This window comes from Ranitomeya variabilis, chromosome 3 (genome assembly GCF_051348905.1).
Source record: "Ranitomeya variabilis isolate aRanVar5 chromosome 3, aRanVar5.hap1, whole genome shotgun sequence".
Lineage (NCBI taxonomy): Eukaryota > Metazoa > Chordata > Amphibia > Anura > Dendrobatidae > Ranitomeya > Ranitomeya variabilis.
Genome location: NC_135234.1, coordinates 86744456 through 86763136, shown reverse-complemented (window position 1 = coordinate 86763136; position 18681 = coordinate 86744456). Strand labels below are relative to the sequence as shown.

General features: G+C 45.6%; 2 protein-coding genes across 3 annotated transcripts in view; one reads left to right on the top strand and one right to left on the bottom strand.

The window, feature by feature from the left end:
• Positions 1-5574, bottom strand: part of FAM222B (family with sequence similarity 222 member B) — a 173124-nt gene extending 167550 nt beyond the window's left edge. For both annotated transcript variants that reach the window (XM_077294338.1, XM_077294333.1), the window contains exon 1: positions 5393-5574. The gene's annotated coding sequence lies outside the window, so the exon portion shown is untranslated. The remainder of the gene's footprint in view (positions 1-5392) is intronic.
• A 6530-nt stretch (positions 5575-12104) lies between these two features.
• ERAL1 (Era like 12S mitochondrial rRNA chaperone 1) overlaps positions 12105-18681 on the top strand; it is a 54700-nt gene continuing 48123 nt past the window's right edge. The window contains exons 1-2 of the mRNA XM_077294329.1: positions 12105-12262; positions 15851-16015. Of these exons, the coding sequence (XP_077150444.1) occupies positions 12214-12262; positions 15851-16015 (214 nt within the window). The 5' untranslated portion in view covers positions 12105-12213. The remainder of the gene's footprint in view (positions 12263-15850; positions 16016-18681) is intronic.

Here is an 18681-nt window from a genome sequence, read left to right as displayed (position 1 = left end):
TGTGATGGGACGCTGATTTACCTCCTCCCAGAAGGACACAGAAAACGATGGAAATGACCGGGTTTGGTGCAGAGAGTGGAGTCGCCTCTGTTATAATTAGATCGGTGTTACAATGGGGGGAAAACAATGGTCGTGTTTATGAAGATGAACTAAAATGGAGAGCTCATTAGCAAAGTAGCAACAGGGAAAGAAGAAGCCGCACAATCCCACAGAGAACACAGCGAGGACGAAGGAGCGATTCTGTATGAGCAAACGCTGGAAACTCGCTCAGTGGCTGAGAAACTAGGCAGCTGGCAAGTAAGAAAACAGCCTCAAGATGGAGACTGGGCGGCTAAAAAGTGGGGTATTGTAATATGCAAGAAGTGAGCCCAGATTTCCTGCAGTCCCAGTCAGAATCTGACCGGAAATCCGCATCATTCAACCACTCTGATTTTGGAGCAGATTACTGCCTGGAATACAGACAGTCCTTGTACTTCAAGGCCACGTTCACATGTTCAGTATTTGGTCAGTATTTACCTCAGTATTTGTAAACCAAAATCAGGAGTGGAACAGTCAGAGGGAAAGTATAATAGAAACATGTCACCACTTCTGTATTTATCACCCACTCCTGGTTGTGACTTACAGATACTGAGGTAAAATACTGAGCGTGTGAACGTGGCCCAACCCTCAGCGAACATGTACTGATATGTGTGACCATGATCACATGTTCTACATAACATGTCACCAGAAGGGGCGAGTAAACTAAGACCAGCCAGGGATCCGTGCCATGATGGGGCAACAACACTGGGAAGGCGGGTAGACTAGTGTTTTTTTCAATTACGGTATAACTTTAGACAATTATTTCACATCGGCAGGTAATCCGAAGCAAACTCCACAACACAAGAATGTGATTTGGGATTTCCACTACCCCACTGATGTCACCTACTACAATGGAGCTCGACTATAACACTAGACAAAACCTTCGGACATGTGTGGCAAGTTTTGGAATAAGACAGTCATGATTTACTAATCCACAACAGCACTTTATAAATGGAAATGGTGTCCCATCAGGCTACTGCTATGTCTCTCCCCCATGCTTCACACTGCAGCTCTGCTTCTCACTGCTTTCTCTGTATAAGGACATCAGTGATTTCATGTACCACCAGGTAAAAGAAGACAGGTCCACTTTACAAAAAGCACCAATTTTACCCCGATAATAGCGTTTCCTATTTACCACTAGGCTTATCACATAAGAAAGTGAAATAAGATGAAACATCAAAGCGGCAGAAATAACTGTTCAGCAAATGTGTGTGCGGCCATAATATGGTTTATCATACAATGCAGGCTGATCGGGCTCACAGACATCACATCCACCTCGGATCGCTCACCCGCTTATATATCTGTCAGCCCTGACAGCTGATTATTGAAGGAGAGACGAATCCTTCCCTTCATAATCTGATTTTCAGAAGTACAGAGGAGTGCGTCATGTTTATTCATCCCCTGGACTGCGGCAGGATCCAGCATGGAGACGGCAACCATGTGCACAAATCAATTGATTTCATTCTCCGCTCTACAAATAGGCTTTTGTCTAATTCCTCTTAATTACCCTTGGTAATCGTTTTACTGTTTTGGGAAAAAAAAAAAAAGGATTCAATGTTTTTCATAAAACTTCAACACTACCTTAAAGGGGTTGTCTGACAATAAAACATTTTAATTTTTTTTAGCCGTAGAGTGATTAAAAATAATAAACGGAGACATATCCCATTCAAATGCTCCAGCACAGGTCACTCCAGAAGCCGTGTCTGCCTGTGCTCTAGTCATCAGACCGCTGCAGCCAGTATTAGGTATCTAAGTGATGTGCAAAATTATAAAACAAGGTTTGGGACCAAGAATGAAAAAAATAAAAAAAATAATTATATATAGATATATAGAGTGACAACTACCCCGATCAGCTGACTGAAGGGACCATGGTGCACAGGAAGTAGAACAGCGCCACGCATGGTGTAGTGGACAAAAACGGTATTGCAGCACCTCTACCACAGATCAGATCTAGCTGGCCCATTACAAGGATAGGTCATCAATATTAAAGTCCTAGAAAACCCCAAAAATATGCGCCAATATGATATCGATGACCTATTTCAACACTCAACATTCACAGTCCAAGGAGGGGTCACGATGTCTGGACCTGCCTCAGGTTTACCATAGGCCTATGCTCAGAAGAGCAGCGGCGGGGCCCAGACACTGAGGTCCATACTTGTGTAATACTGGTCTTTGTAATAATAGGTCATCACTGTTCACATGCCAGAAACCTCCTTCAGAATAGACCGGATAGTAATCAATACCAGAAAGCTAACTTTAGTTTAGAAAGCAAAGGTAGGATAATAATTGCCAATAAAACAATAAAGACAACAGAATGGCATATATTACCAAAAAATAAAAAAGTAGGTTCCCTGTGAGTGCGCCCTTTTTTGACCATATCACATATTAATGCTAATACCTCACAAAAATGTAATTGGGTTGTAGAGGAAATTCTCCATAGCTCATACAGAAGAGAATGGAGCAAATACACCGCAAACGCTGCATCCTTTCCCCACCCGGGGTCCGGCAGCCTCCTCACCAGGCGGGGTGTCAACATGGTTTCATGGACAGCCCTCATATCTGTGAAAGTTTATGGGGCCATACACATGTCCATGATTTTTCGAAGACCTCTCAAGCCCCTTGAAAATTGCGGATACATGTCCAATTTTGATCTGAGGGTTGGATCAAAATCATCAATTCAACTAAATGGGTCCGGGAAAAAAAAAAATGGACTGAACTCTGATGACATCCAGGAGCAGTCCAATTTTCACAGACTGTCAGAATAGAGAAGGTCCAGAACCTTTTTTTTTTTATATATACTTTATCCCACCTATGATAAAAATGGATGACACTTGTAACACACTGTGATCGAAGTTTGATCAGAATAATTGATGTTTTTCTTCTACGTGGAAAAAAAGTTGGATGTATGAATGAGCCCTAGGGCCTACCAGGGAGAACGAATTCCTCCCGGAGGTGGGACCTACACGTGCAATGCATTCATAGCATGTCCTGTGGGTAGGACATAAATATCTGATGAGACATTCATGGCATAAATGCTAGAATTTCTAAATGGTTTTTGAAGGGGTTGTCAGGGCTAAACACCATGCTGACAGGGGCTTGGAACCTCTGAAAATCTGCCATCCTCATGTGCGGTCAGCCCTCTACCCTAGGATCCAAGGCAAACCGCTCAATGGTGTGCGGCAGCACCGGAAGTTATTATATCACCGATCACAGGAGCAATGGTGCATCCATCAGACAAGCACCCAATAACACGACGCTGAAGGCACCTAATGCTGTAGCCAGTGGTGGGCTGTATTGGTCCTGGAACCAGAGCATGGTGAGGTCATCACTCCTCGTGCTGGCGCACACTATGGCGCGGCCTGCGATGGATCCCCCGGGGTGACAGCAGCTTAGTATGGCAGATTCTGTTCATTTTCACAGAATCCAAGCTCCCGATCAACTTTGTATCAAGCCCCTTTAGTAGGCTACAAACCCCCAAAAGTAATATACAGCCACACACTGCATCAAAGGCAACTGCATTGTAAATTAGAAACATATGCTATTTGGAACGTCGTATGTCTGACATTGTGAGATCTAAAGATGCAAAACAAAAAGACAAAACACAAAAAAAGAAAAGAACAACATTCCTGATATTGGGGGAAAAAAAGTCACAAACGAGTGACAAGACAAATGGACAATTACGGTACATTAAAAAAGAAATAATGAAGCCATAAGGCCCCTAGTGCAGAAGTTGAAAGCAAATCAATCTGGATGTGGAATGGGGGCGCGTCAGGGCAAGGGAGAGGGGCGCGAAATGGGGAGGGGAGGTCGTGAAATGGGGAGCAGTCCTAGTGCAGTGACACACTCCAGAGCACTTCTGGCCCGATTTGCACGACCACCGGTACATCTGATCTCCTTAATAGAAGAAATAAATAAAAACTTAACAGGGGCTGGGGGGTTGGGGTGGAACGCCTATAAAGCCATCCCACTGCTTCCAGATTCCCTTTTAGGCTGTGTGCCCACACGATGCAGATTTAGTGCGGATTCACATCGGTTTTTTTCCGCACAGAAACGCTGCAGATCCGCAAAGTGATTTACAGTACAATGTAAATCAATAGGAAACAAAAATGCTGTGCTGATGGTGCGGAAAATTCCACATTGAAAACGCTGCGGATCGAAAGAAGGAGCGTGTCACTTCTTTTGTGCGGATCTGCAGCATTTCTGCACCCTTCCATTATAGAAATCCGCAGGGGGAAAAAACGCATGAAATCTGCACAAAATCGGCAACAAAAACGCACAAAATCCGCATAAAAAAAAACACGTAAAATCTGCACCTGCGTTTTCTGCCAGGAGATGTGGATTTTGTGCAGAAAATTCTGCACCCCAATCAGCAACGTGTGCACATAGCCTAAGAAAAGCTTTTCTGGCTCCATAAGTCAGGATCCGATGGGTCAGAGTTTGCCCTTCAATAATCAGGAATACTTACAGACAGCCCAGGACTAAACATCAACAAACACCGAACCATCCCATAAGCATCACAGGTAAGATAAGCGCAGTTTTCTGCGCTTTTTCTCAGTGCTGGACATTACCGTGAACACTGCACTGAATATACAGCAGCCAGAAATCCGTCTGCACGCCACCACCCTGCGGAGCCGTCCGGTCTATGGGATGGGCGGTGACCAGTGGACACGATGGGAGCAGCTCAGGGGAGCAGGGTTTTGGGAGCAGCTCAGGGGAGCAGGGTTTGGGGAGCAGGGTTTGGGGAGCAGCTCAGGGGAGCAGCTCAGGGGAGCAGGGTTTGGGGAGCAGCTCAGGGGAGCAGGGTTTGGGGAGCAGGGTTTGGGGAGCAGGGTTTGGGGAGCAGGGTTTGGGGAGCAGCTCAGGGGAGCAGGGTTTGGGGAGCAGCTCAGGGGAGCAGGGTTTGGGGAGCAGCTCAGGGGAGCAGGGTTTGGGGAGCAGCTCAGGGGAGCAGGGTTTGGGGAGCAGCTCAGGGGAGCAGGGTTTGGGGAGCAGCTCAGGGGAGCAGGGTTTGGGGAGCAGCTCAGGGGAGCAGGGTTTGGGGAGCGCTCTGTGCCGGGGCAGCGCGGTGTATGGAGCTGTGCTGTCAGGGTGATGCATGGCCCGTGCACTGCGGATGTGTGGGGACCGGTGCACGGGCTGATCTGCCAGCAGCTCTGCAGACCCCATTAATCATGACCTTGTCCCCTCCAGCAGAGCAGCAGTGGCTGCACCATTACAGTAAGGCACGGGCAGCTCCTCCACATCATGACATCTATAGGGGCTCTCCTCTCACTACCGGCTGCAGAGCAGGTGATGGCGGCTGTCAGTAACTTACCCCGGAGTCCTCGGCTGTGGCGCCCCGGACGGGATGATTCCCCACTATACAGTGCAGGGCCGGGCTGGCTCTGGCCAGAATCACACACCGGAAGTGACGTCACCGACTCATACACGTGTGTAGTGACAGGGAACTCCATGGCCGAAGAGGGCAGCCAGTGACAGGGCGGACACAATACAGTGCTGCGGCGGCACAGAACCACGGCCTAATCGTGTTTCCAATAGTAACGAACCAGAGCGCAGCTTTCATCTTGTTTTGTGCTCTTGAGAAATGAAAGCTGCGCTGTGATTGGTTGCTGTTAATGAGGTAATATCAAATTTGGAAGTTATCTATTCAGGACAAAAAAAATGCATAGAAAATGCCCAGCACAAAATAGTGATCCCTAAAGTTCTCATTTAAAAAAACCATTATTTCTGACTGCCTCAAAAATACCCTCTGTGCACATAACCAAAAACACAAAAATTCAGCAGAACAAGTCAGCATTTACGCGTAGTTCATGGAAATATTTTACACATAAAAAAGGGAAAGTGCGTGAAAAACACAATGAAAAGGCAGTAAACAATGCAGATTGCTATTTCAGATTTGTTTTTGCAGAAACCTGTGGAACGCCTGAAGAAATAATGCAGCATTTCTGCCCATGTGAGCGCGTCACATAATGATCTATTCATGTACCCCAGATGTGTTGTGTAGGGCAGGTACCCACCAGCCTATGTTCTCTCACCCGCGAGAATAGGGCCATTATGCGAATCACACTGTGACCGAAGTTCGAACAGAGTGGGATCATTTGTGTTTTCATTCTCTTGGATGAGGAGAAACAATGTCTGCATCCTTTCCTTTCAGACTGCACTCAGTTGCCATATGAGTGCAGTCTGGATGCTTTTCACCAACTCAGTGACTTGCATGGTCAAGTGCAATCTGAATATCAGATCCAACTCAGGCATGCAGCGATTTTTACCTTGGACTAATTCGGTCCTGGGAAAAAAATCTGATATGTGCACAGCCCGATAGCATTGGTCCAAGTGTGACCCGATGTTCTGTCAGATGGCACTCGGACTGAAAATCCTGCCATGTACATCTGATCTGAATTTCTCTAAGCTCAATTTCTGAAAATCTTTCAAATGTCGGTGCAGAATGTCGAACATGCTATGCCGTATTCTACTGCCCATATTTCTGGACTTCATCTGCTCTAGAACGAGACGTGATGTTATTTATGACCCCAGACAAACAATTCAGTATGTGATCAGATACATGGAATCAGAACTAGATCTTAATGATGTGCGCGCCACAGCAATCTACTCCATTTTTTTTTTTTTTTTGCACAAATTTTTCTTCATTTTTCTGGCAGAGCTCCGCCATGCTCCCTCTCAGGCGGAGCACTGACTACTTTTCCAAAAGTTGTCGGATTGAACCGTGACTGGAGTATTTGTCACTTTTCAAGCTTTTTTTTTTTTTACTAAAAAAATTTGTTTTTTTTTACTGCAAAACACTGCATGAATTTCTTCATGAATAGGGCCCAACGTGTATTAGAAAATCACCGCACTTTTCATTATACAATCTATACATCTAAATCTACGTTTACAATTCATTAAAGAGAACATAGTCGGCGTGTTCACACGGAGCTCTGCCAACAGCCATAGAGCGCTGTGTACCAGGCCAAAGGAGTCCTCCATCTGGGTGGTACGTAGCTGCATCTACTACCCTTTTATTACTATATTGGAAAGTGAAGACTGCTCGCTCCTATACAGTGGCCACTACAAAAAAAACAAACATAATTACGTTATATCGTAAATCTGCACTGTGGCCACTGATCAACATACGCCACAGTAAAGTGACATAAGACAATGCTGGATCATTCTTTCATAGGACCACGCATGCTATTGTTCCTCTGTTATTCCTCTTAAAATGGGAGAACATGGATAAATTGACACAAAGGTGTTTGTGTCCGATTTCGTTTATTGCAGTGGGGTCTGGCTGGTTTACGATTTGGAAGAATTTTGAGGACTAGTGAGCTACAATTAGGCCGGGGTCACGCTTGCGAGTGCAATGCAAGAATCTCCCACAAGTCTCTCACCTCAATACCCAGCACTGCCGCCGGCACTCGGGACCGGAGCGTTCAGCTGCAGTCGCATGGTCCGGTCCCGAGTGCCGGCGGCAGTGCCGAGTATTGAGGCGAGAGACTCGTGGGAGATTCTCGCATTGCACTCACAAGTGTGACCCTGGTCTTATCTCTGATTTCCGGTGAGTCAGAATTTGCAGTCATAAGATGGCAGATCAGGAACGGAGCAGCGCCAGTAAGAGCTGAAGATGGCGGCTGGTTATTATTATACTAGGGGCAGGAAACTTAATGCCAACACTCTGGGACTGAAATAATAATACAAAATGCTGGAGTAACGCTTTAAGGCCATGTTCACACTTTGCGGTTTTTACCGCGGAACCGCGGCGATTTTGATGCTGCGGGTCCGCAGCAGTTTCCATAGCGTTTCCATTTAATGTAAACCCTATGGAAACCGCAAACTGCTGTGCACATGCTGCGGGAAAAACCGCGCAGAAACGCAGCGGTTTAAAACCTGCAGCATGTCACTTCTTTGTGCAGAATCGCTGCGATTCTGCACCCATAGGAATGCATTGAACCGCTTACTTCCCGCATGGGGCTGTGCCCACGTTGCGGGAAGTAAGCGGTTAATGTGCGGGTGGTACCCGGGGTGGAGGAGAGGAGACTCTCCTCCAGGCCCTGGGAACCATATTTGGGGTAAAAAAAAAGAATTAAAATAAAAAATCATGTTATACTCACCTCTCAGCGCTGCACGCGGCCGGCCTGCGGTGACGTCGCGGTCAAATGACAGCGATGACGCCGCGGTCACATGACCGTGACGTCATGAAGGTCCTTCTCGGCACAGCATCTTTGGAACCGGAGCGCCGCGTGCAGCGCCGAGCAGATCCGGACATCGGAGGGTGAGTATAACCAATTTTTATTATTTTTAACATTACTATTGATGCTGCATATTGCTGCATATGCAGCATCAATAGTATACGAGTAATCCCGCAGCCGAAAACGCAAAACAAACCGCGATAAATCTGCAGGGATAACCGCAGCGGTTTTGCCCTGCAGATTTATCAATTCCGCTGTGGGAGAACCCGCAGAGGACGCCGCAAAGTATGAACATGGCCTAAGGCTGCGTTCACACATCTGTGATGCATGGACTGGCAATGAGTGGTAGTGACTAGACATGAGCGCTTACTGAAGAAGCTGCAGCGGGAACCCGGATACCTGGAGCGCTCCTGATAACCAGCTGCTCAGCGCAGCAGCTGCATGTGTCTGTGTGACAGTCACTGGCTCTCCATGCACATGTTGTGACTGTCACACAGACACATGCAGCTGCGGCTCCGGACTACTGATTATCGGGAGCGCTCCAGGTATCCGGGTTCCTGCTGCCCCTTCTTCAGTAAGCGCTATAGCTTGCCGAATAAGGAGGGAGCCGACGATATTCGCTCATCTCTAGCCCTGACCCAAACTCCCCTCCCTTATGCTAGGTGCACAGGGCCATAAATTCTCTAATTTGGGAGATTATGCACATCACAGAGTTTGAGCATAGTGTGATGATTCTCTTGGATGATAATATGAAGAAAAAAATGTATCCATCTCCTTCATTCTGTCAGTCTGTGAAAATAAGACTGCACTGCAATGTCATCCGAGTCCAGTACGATAATTTCCACGGACTCATTGACTTGCATGGCCGAGTGCAATCTGAGCATCGAGTCAGACTCGGACATGCTGCGATTTTGCTGCGACTAACATTGGTCTGGGTGCAATCCGACGCTTTAGGGTATGTTTCCACGTTCAGGAAACGCTGCTTTTTTGACGCAGCGTTGAGCCGCAGCGTCAAGAACGCAGCGTCCAGATGTTACAGCATAGTGGAGGGGATTTCATGAAATCCCGTCTCCATTATGCGTTAAAAGACGCATGCGGCAGACCCACGAAAACGCACATGCGGCGCGTCTTTTAAGAACGCAGCATGTCCTTCCATTGTTGAAACAACGCAAGAACAACGCAGGTGACCTGTCAGTGACCTCAGGTGCAGATTTGGTCAGGATTTTACCTGCATAAAATCCTGACCAAATCCTGAGGCAATCCTGAACGTGGACACATACCCTAAGGGTATGTGTCCACGTTCAGGAAACGCTGCGTTTTTAACGCAGCGCTGAGCCGCAGCATCAAAAACGCAGCGTCCAGATGTTACAGCATAGTGGAGGGGATTTAATGAAATCCCGTCTCCACTGTGCATTAAAAAACGCATGCGTGTTTCTCGCAAAAACGCACATGCGTTGCGTTTTTTCAGAACGCAGCATGTTGCTACAATGAGCAAAACACGCAGGAACACCGCAGGTGACCTGCCAGTGACCTCAGGTGCATTTTTGGTCAGGATTTTACCTGCATAAAATCCTGACCAAAGCCTGAAGCAAACCTGACCGTGGACACATACCCTAACACTGGTCTGCTCCTGCCCTCATAGGCACGAATGAGGCTGCGCGGCCAGTCCACACATTGCAGTCCATACTGGGACCGTGACACATGGATGTGGGAGTACGGTGGTACAGCAGGGCTGGCCCGAACGTATAGGCGAACTAGATGGCCACCTAGGGCGCCGACCCTAAGGGGGCGCCAGAGAAAAAATAGAAAAAATTATAAAAAATCTTTTCAAAAGGCAAAAGGTGTATGGAGCGGAGCTGAATGTGTATGAGGTGTGTGGAGCGGAGCCGTGTGTGTATGAGGTGTATGGAGCGGAGCTAAATGTGTACGAGGTGTACGGAGCAGAGCCGCGTGGGTACGAGGTGTACGGAGCGGAGTCGTGTGTGTATGAGGTGTATGGAGCGGAGCTAAATGTGTACGAGGTGTACGGAGCGCAGCTGTGTGTGTAGGAGTAGCTATTTGTGGCCATTATACGGTACAAGGTATCATGTGCGGTCATTATACAGTATGGAGCATCATGTGCTGTCATTATACAGTATGGAGCATCATGTGTGGCCATTATACAGTATGGAGCATCATGTGGGGCCATTATACAGTATGGAGCATCATGTGGGGCCATTATACAGTATGGAGCATCATGTGGGGCCATTATACAGTATGGAGCATCATGTGCGGTCATTATACAGTATGGAGCATCATGTGCTGTCATTATACAGTATGGAGCATCATGTGTGGCCATTATACAGTATGGAGCATCATGTGGGGCCATTATACAGTATGGAGCATCATGTGCGGTCATTATACAGTATGGAGCATCATGTGTGGCCATTATACAGTATGGAGCATCATGTGTGGCCATTATACAGTATGGAGCATCATGTGCGGTCATTATACAGTATGGAGCACTGTGTGGCCATTATACAGTATGGAGCATCATGTGGGGCCATTATACAGTATGGAGCATCATGTGCGGTCATTATACAGCATGGAGCATCATGTGTGGCCATTATACAGTATGGAGCATCATGTGTGGCCATTATACAGTATGGAGCATCATGTGCGGTCATTATACAGTATGGAGCACTGTGTGGCCATTATACAGTATGGAGCATCATGTGCGGTCATTATACAGTATGGAGCACTGTGTGGCCATATTGTTTTGTTTATAATTATTCTTAATGAAACCGTGTGATCAGCAGTGCTAAATGGGTGTGGTTAGGACGTGGATATGGGTGTGGCTAGTTATGAATGGGTGTGGTTAGAGGCGTGGCCTAAAATGTGCCCCTTTCCCATCTTCAAAAGTTGGGAGGTATGTTAAAAGTAGTAGGGGCGCAACAAAACAGTTTCGCCTAGGGCGCCGTAATCTCTCGGCCCGGCCCTGTGGTACAGGCAGAATACACTGCATGGTCAGGCTCTGGAGTGAGACGAAAAATTAATGTAAGAAAATAATTAAGATGTTTCCACATAGAAAAAATACAAAGGAAAAAAAACCAATCATTTTCTTTTACAATATAGGAAAAAAATAAACATATAAAAAGTGCACAGCCATAGTGTCCTGTTACCAGGTACGGACTGGGGCTGAAATTCAGCCCTGGCATTTGAAATCACACAGGCCCATGCTGTCCCCATCCCCAAGCACCAGATGAGATATATTACTAATATTACACTGGATGGAAGAAAACAAGATTTACTACAAGACCAATATTTCTAATGATACAGGCTCCGTCACAACTCTTCATAGTATGGGTGTCTTGAGAACAGATTCTGTAAACAAAGTATCAGACAAGGTGGCCCACGACCAGACAGGCCCTTCTGGCATTTGCCAGAATTACCAGATGGCCAGTCCGGCCCTGCCTGTTACATAACATTAATTCATTATCTCGCACAATGAATGTCCCAAAAATTAATAACTTCATTTTTTTATTAGCTTATCTCCTTCCCAGAAAATAAATCAAACTTAATAAGCCAAATGCAAGTGAAAAAAATTCACAAATTCATTGGAGGGTGAGTAAGGCTATGTATCATTTCTTTACATGGACAAACCCTTTCAAGACTATCAATGACCAATCCCGGGATTCGGTGGGCGTAAAACACCCGCCCCCCACTGATCAGCTGTCTGCCGTGGCTGCCGGATGTAAAGTGGCAGGACTCAGAAGTGCTTTCTAACTGCGGAGTCGGACATTTGTGATTTGTAGTACTACGGCAGCTTACTGTTGCCAGGAAGAAAGATGGCGCCGCACTTCCGCGTTTCACCAGTCGCACACATGACGTCACCAGTGAGACGACAGATTCTTACAATATGGCGGCGCCCATCAGTGACGGCGTGATATACTGACTACGGGCCGGTAATACGATGTGGGGCGCGCTGTTCAGGTCGGTCCTGGCTGAGAGCAGGGCTGCAGGTCAGTGACGGCGCACAGTGATGACGTACTCCTGTCACTGCGGTCCCGCCATGGGAGCCGGACAACCTAGCGTGTACTGACCGCTGGGACTTGTAGTTTTCCAGCAGGTTGCAGATAAGCCTTGGTCAGTGCTGCTGCTGTATATACTACTATTCTGCTGTGTGACAGTATGTAACTGCAGTGACCGCATGACTCCCAGGGACTACAGCTCCCATCATGTTGTGCAGCCTGCGCTCAGGAGCCTGGATTTCCTGATTGTAGGTGTGTAGGTTACATGATATGACCCCGGGGGCAGCTGACATTTTTCTGCCCTTGCTCCATCACAGAATTTCTGCCCAGATCCATCTACAGAGACACATTGTTGTTTGGCTTTACTATCTGAATGCACCCATCATGGCCAGTGTCCACACTTGTGATCCTGCCCGCGGATTATACACTTTTAGATTAATGTTAGGACCCCGCACAAATGGGTCTGGGGCCTCTTATTTCCTCACTGCACCTCTATGGTAAGGCGCGATGGACTATCATGTGTCCTGCCTCTACATGTAAAGGAGTTGTCCACTACTTGGTCATTCCCTTCTTAAAGGGAACCTGTCACCCCCCCCCCCCCCCCCCCCCCAGTCGTTTCAAACTAAAAGAGCCACCTTGTGCAGCAGTAATGCTGCATTCTGACAAGGTGGCCCTTTTAGTTCTGGGTGCTGTAACTAGAGAAGTAATCCGTTTTTTAATTTGTCAGAAATACCTGGTCTTCAGTCAAGGAGGCCGGCGTTGCCCCCCTGCTTTAGACACCACACAGCCGTCGCTCACATCTTCTTGGCGCCGGGCGCCGCCTCCTCAGCGCTATTTTGAAAATAGTCGGCGCCTGCGCTCTTTTCTCCTGCCTGGTGCAGGCGCAGTGAGCGCTGCCCATCCTCTGTGCTCATATGCAGTCTCGGTGACTGCGCCTGTGCGGCCGCCCTGCCTGTGATTCCCAGCCCCACAGTGACTTATGATTTATTCACATTGCGGGGCTGGGATTCACAGGCAGGGCGGCCGCACAGGCGCAGTCACCGAGACTGCATATGAGGAAAGACGGGCAGCGCTCACCTGGTGACAGGTTCCCTTTAAGTGCCCACGTTACCAGAGTAAGATCATAAAAACAGATCCATTCCTGCTATGTTGACACCGAGTTCTCTGTGGTATGTGGGACACTGTCAGATGAGCGCTGCAGCCAATCAGCGGTTGCTGATCCTCAATATTCCAATAAAGCTAATAATCCGCTAGTGTCCAATAGTGAGAAACAATGGCCCTTCAAGCAGACATGTTAATCCAAAGTTCGGACTTCCATTATAGTCCGCCGAAAGAAGAGATCCATTAATTAGTTAAAAACAGTAGTATTTTATTTCAATAATTTAAAAATGTATTTATAAATACAACAATTATATCACAGAGTGCCCAGTAGGGGGGACCGCAATCTAATCATGCTCAGGAATGTATAGGATATTGTTTAATATAATGATAAAAAAGGAAATATCAATAAGTATAAGTGGGATCTAAGGGAACAATCCAGGTCCAGTGACCATACAAATAAGCAAGAGTTCAATGTAACAACTGAATCAATACATTAAAGGTATAGTAACCTAAAGATCCCACCTGAAAGTATCATATTGCCACTCTAAAATGCAATAAGGGGATACAGTCCCAACCTATTAAATACTGACACAGCTCAACTGTGGAAAGACTAAATAAACACCCAGCATCTATCGTCCCACAGAAAACATTAACCATGAGGTGGTACCAGAAGTATAGCAGATTCCAATGAAAGAAGCTATACGGAACCACATAATCAGGGTGTCATAATGGAGGCAAGAACACTAACCTTTCTTAAACTTTGCCGCAGAACAGATCCTGAGTTCAAATCCCACCATGGGCGTTTGCAAAGCATTTGTATTCTGTCTCCATGTTTGTGTGGGTTTCCGCCAGGTTCTCCTGCTTACTCCAAAAACATACTGATGGGGAATACATTGTGAGCCCCAATGGGGGCAGTGATGACATCTGTAAGTTTGTGTGTCATGAAATGCACACATCCATATAGTTTTCACTATCGATTCATCACGTGGTGTAGAACTGAGATGTAGTTCAGGGCTTACATTTATCAGGGTCAGAGCGACGGAGAGATTCTCACAGATCCAGTGCTATAAATGATCAGCTTTGCATTGTCAGGTCGTAAATTGTGATAACTATAACAGGACAAAGCACCAGTCTCATAACTATAGGTTCCCATACACATTAGACAATCCTTCAGGCTACAGCTATTTCATCTGAATCCCACAAATACAGGTATACTCAACGGCGCATTTCTGTGTTTTCTAAGAAGTCAGGAAAGCTTTCTTTGTAACATCATTTATTTTATTTTTGTTAGCCATTAAAATGTATCATGGCTACAAGATTATTATTTTATTTTTCCCACTGAGAGCCATCCTGTGTTTTTGTCACTGCCAGACTCCTTTGGAGGCAACTTATCTCCTCACCAAAAGAAAAGTGACAGGGGATTGAATTCCTTCTCATCATCTATGTTGGGAGAGTCAGGAGGCCCCCATACAGATTAGACTATCTTATGCTCTAGCCAAAATCTGTGTAATGTTTATGGGGGCTCTAGCTCCTAACTGTTATTATTATTATTATTTATTTATTTATATAGCACCATTGCTTCCTTGGTGCTGTACATGAGAAATGGGTTACATACAAATTACAGATATCACTTACAGTAAACAAACTAGCAATGACAGACTGATACAGAGGGGCGAGGACCCTGCCCTTGCGGGCTTACATTCTACAGGATGGTGGGGAAGGAGACAATAGGTTGAGGGTTGCAGGAGCTCCGGTGTTGGTGAGGCGGTAGCTTCAGTAGTGATGAGGAGGCAGCGGGGTCAGTTCAGGCTGTAGGCTTTCCTGAAGAGATGGGTTTTCAGGTTCCGTCTGAAGGATCCGAATGCGGCTGATAGTCGGACGTGTTGGGACAAAGAATTCCAGAGGATGGGGGATATTCTGGAGAAGTCTTGGAGGCGGTGGGTGAGGAGCGGATAAGTGTGGAGGAGAGAAGGAGGTCTTGGGAGGACCGGAGATTACGTGAGGGAAGATATCGGGAGATTAGCTCAGAGATATATGGAGGAGACAGGTTATGGATGGCTTTGTAGGTTAGTATAAGTAATTTGAACTGGATACGCTGAGGGAATGGGAGCCAGTGAAGAGATTTGAAGAAGGGGGAAGCGGAGGAGTAGCGATGAGAGAGATGAATTAGTCAGGCAGCAGAGTTAAAGATGGACTGGAGAGGTGCAAGGGTGTTAGCAGGGAGGCCACAGAAAAGGATGTTGCAGTAGTCAAGGCGGGAGATGATGAGGGCATGCACAAGCATTTTAGTAGATTGAGGGTGGAGGAAAGGACGGATTCTGGAGATATTTTTGAGCTGCAGGCAAAAGTAGGTGGAAATAGCTAACTTACTATTATTGTAATGTAGTGGTAGTGGTATTATTGTAATGTATACCTAGATTTTTATCAGGTCTTTTGACTCTTTCATGTAATTGTTTAACTTTTATTCTTCCCCCACAGGAACAGTCCTACTTCTTAGGAATATAGAGCGTCACAGGGTTAATAGATTAGCTGCATGTCTATACGGAAGAGACTCTGCTATTGGCAGTTTGTTGGGGGTACAGCAACATAGTCCAACAAATGAACTTCTCAGCCCACAAGCACCGTCCGTCTCCTTTAATAAAGGTAAATGTCTGTGAACATTTGTATTGACGATGTATAATATTGTTTAAATAGGGATGTGATGAATGACGAACCCCATCCCCTCTTTGGGGTAATTCTGAATTTCCTACAGGCGCAAAATCCCTCTTGGCATTCTACAAGTGGATTACAATAGGCATCACCAAGATTCATCACCTTCTTAATATAGATGGTATCCCTTTTTTTTGTTCTCAAAGAAATATGTAATCTTCCTTCCAAAGAAATATTCAGATACCTCCAACTTAAAACACTTCATTACTTCCCTTCAAGAAATGTAACCCACCATATTCTTTAACCCCACTGGAACAGAGATGTATAAACCCTCAGGCATCGGGCACTACCTTGCTTTTCTATACTTGTATAAACCATACCACCCACAGACGTCATACCACCTATACTTCTCTCTAGGAAGCCGATATTGGCTCTACGTTGTGTGAAGATTGGACTCAAATTTAGTCCTCTACCACAAGCGCATTGACTCCACTTAAGGTAGCAAAAGCTGTTCCTAACCATTCCACCCAATGTTTTAGAAGATGTCAGTCTATAGGACACATGTACAGTCATGGCCAAAAGTATTCACACCCCTGCAATTCTGTTAGATAATACTCAGTTTCCTCCTGAAAATGATTGCAAACACAAATTCTTTGGTATTATTATCTTTATTTAATTTGTCTTAAATGAAAAAACACAAAAGAGAATGAAGCAAAAAGTAAAACATTGATCATTTCACACAAAACTCCAAAAATGGGCTAGACAAAAGTATTAAAGTATTGGCACCCTCAGCCTAATACTTGGTTGCACAACCTTTAGCCAAAATAACTGCGACCAACCGTTTCCGGTAACCATCAATGAGTTTCTTACAATGCTCTGCTGGAATTTTAGACCATTCTTCTTTGGCAAACTGCTCCAGGTCCCTGATATTTGAAGGGTGCCTTCTCCAAACTGCCATTTTTATATCTCTCCACAGGTGTTCTATGGGATTCAGGTCTGGACTCATTGCTGGCCACCTTAGAAGTCTCCAGTGCTTTCTCTCAAACCATTTTCTAGTGCTTTTTGAAGTGTGTTTTGGGTCATTGTCCTGCTGGAAGACCCATGACCTCTGAGGGAGACCCAGCTTTCTCACACTGGGCCCTACATTATGCTGCAAAATTTGTTGGTAGTCTTCAGACTTCATAATGCCATGCACACGGTCAAGCAGTCCAGTGCCAGAGGCAGCAAAGCAACCCCAAAACATCAGGGAACCTCTGCCATGTTTGACTGTAGGGACCGTGTTCTTTTCTTTGAATGCCTCTTTTTTTTCTCCTGTAAACTCTGTTGATGCCTTTGCCCAAAAAGCTCTACTTTTGTCTCATCTGACCAGAGAACATTCTTCCAAAATGTTTTAGGCTTTTTCAGGTAAGTTTTGGCAAACTCCAGCCTGGCTTTTTTATGTCTCGGTGTAAGAAGTGGGGTCTTCCTGGGTCTCCTACCATACAGTCCCTTTTCATTCAGACGCCGACGGATAGTACGGGTTGACACTGTTGTACCCTCAGACTGCAGGGCAGCTTGAACTTGTTTGGATGTTAGTTGAGGTTCTTAATCCAACAATTTTTCTTTTCCGTCCACATCAAGGGAGGTTAGCCACAGTGCCATGGGCTTTAAACTTCTTGATGACACTGCGCACGGTAGACACAGGAACATTCAGGTAGTTGGAGATGGACTTGTAGCCTTGAGATTGCTCTTGCTTCCTCACAATTTGGTTTCTCAAGTCCTCAGACAGTTCTTTGGTCTTCTTTCTTTTCTCCATGCTCAATGTGGTACACACAAGGACACAGGACAGAGGTTGAATCAACTTTAATCCATGTCAACTGGCTGCAAGTGTGATTTAGTTATTGCCAACACCTGTTAGGTGCCACAGGTAAGTTACAGGTGCTGTTAATTACACTAATTAGAGAAGCATCACATGATTTTTCGAACAGTGCCAATACTTTTGTCCACCCCTTTTTTTATGTTTGGTGTGGAATTATGTCCAATTTGGCTTTAGGACAATTCTTTTTGTGTTTTTTCATTTAAGACAAATTAAATGAAGATAATAATACGAAAGAATTTGTGTTTGCAATCATTTTCAGGAAGAAACTGAGTATTATCTGACAGAATTGCAGGGCCCATAAACTTTGGATTAGGCCATAATTTATAGAAAACCACGCCGAGAGGCTTTATTAAATACTCATTCCAAACTTTTCCAACCTTATTTCCTTCATTTTTCTTGTTAGTAAAAACACTATTTCCTCAGCTTGGAGAAAACCAGGGCTTGACCTCTCGGAAGTAAAAAGACTCATCTCTTGGTACCTGATTAATGAAAAACTATCTGACAAGCTGGACAAATCTGAGACCATCTGGCCACGATATGTAGAATATAGGATCCATAATCTATACGTGCTATATAGATTTAACTCCCTCTTGGGCTCATTTCTAACCCTTCGCTCCCCTTGTCGTCTATCTTACTATCTCCGTTGTTATATTTTATAAGACAAAAGTTTTCATGAATGTTTTTCAAAACCCAATCGTATGGTTCATCCTATGAAACCTTAATAAAAAAATCAACAGTTTGCAAAAAGAGACAATAAAGAAGCATGTGAGCAAGATTTTCCTTGTTAAGTCTGCCAGCACCT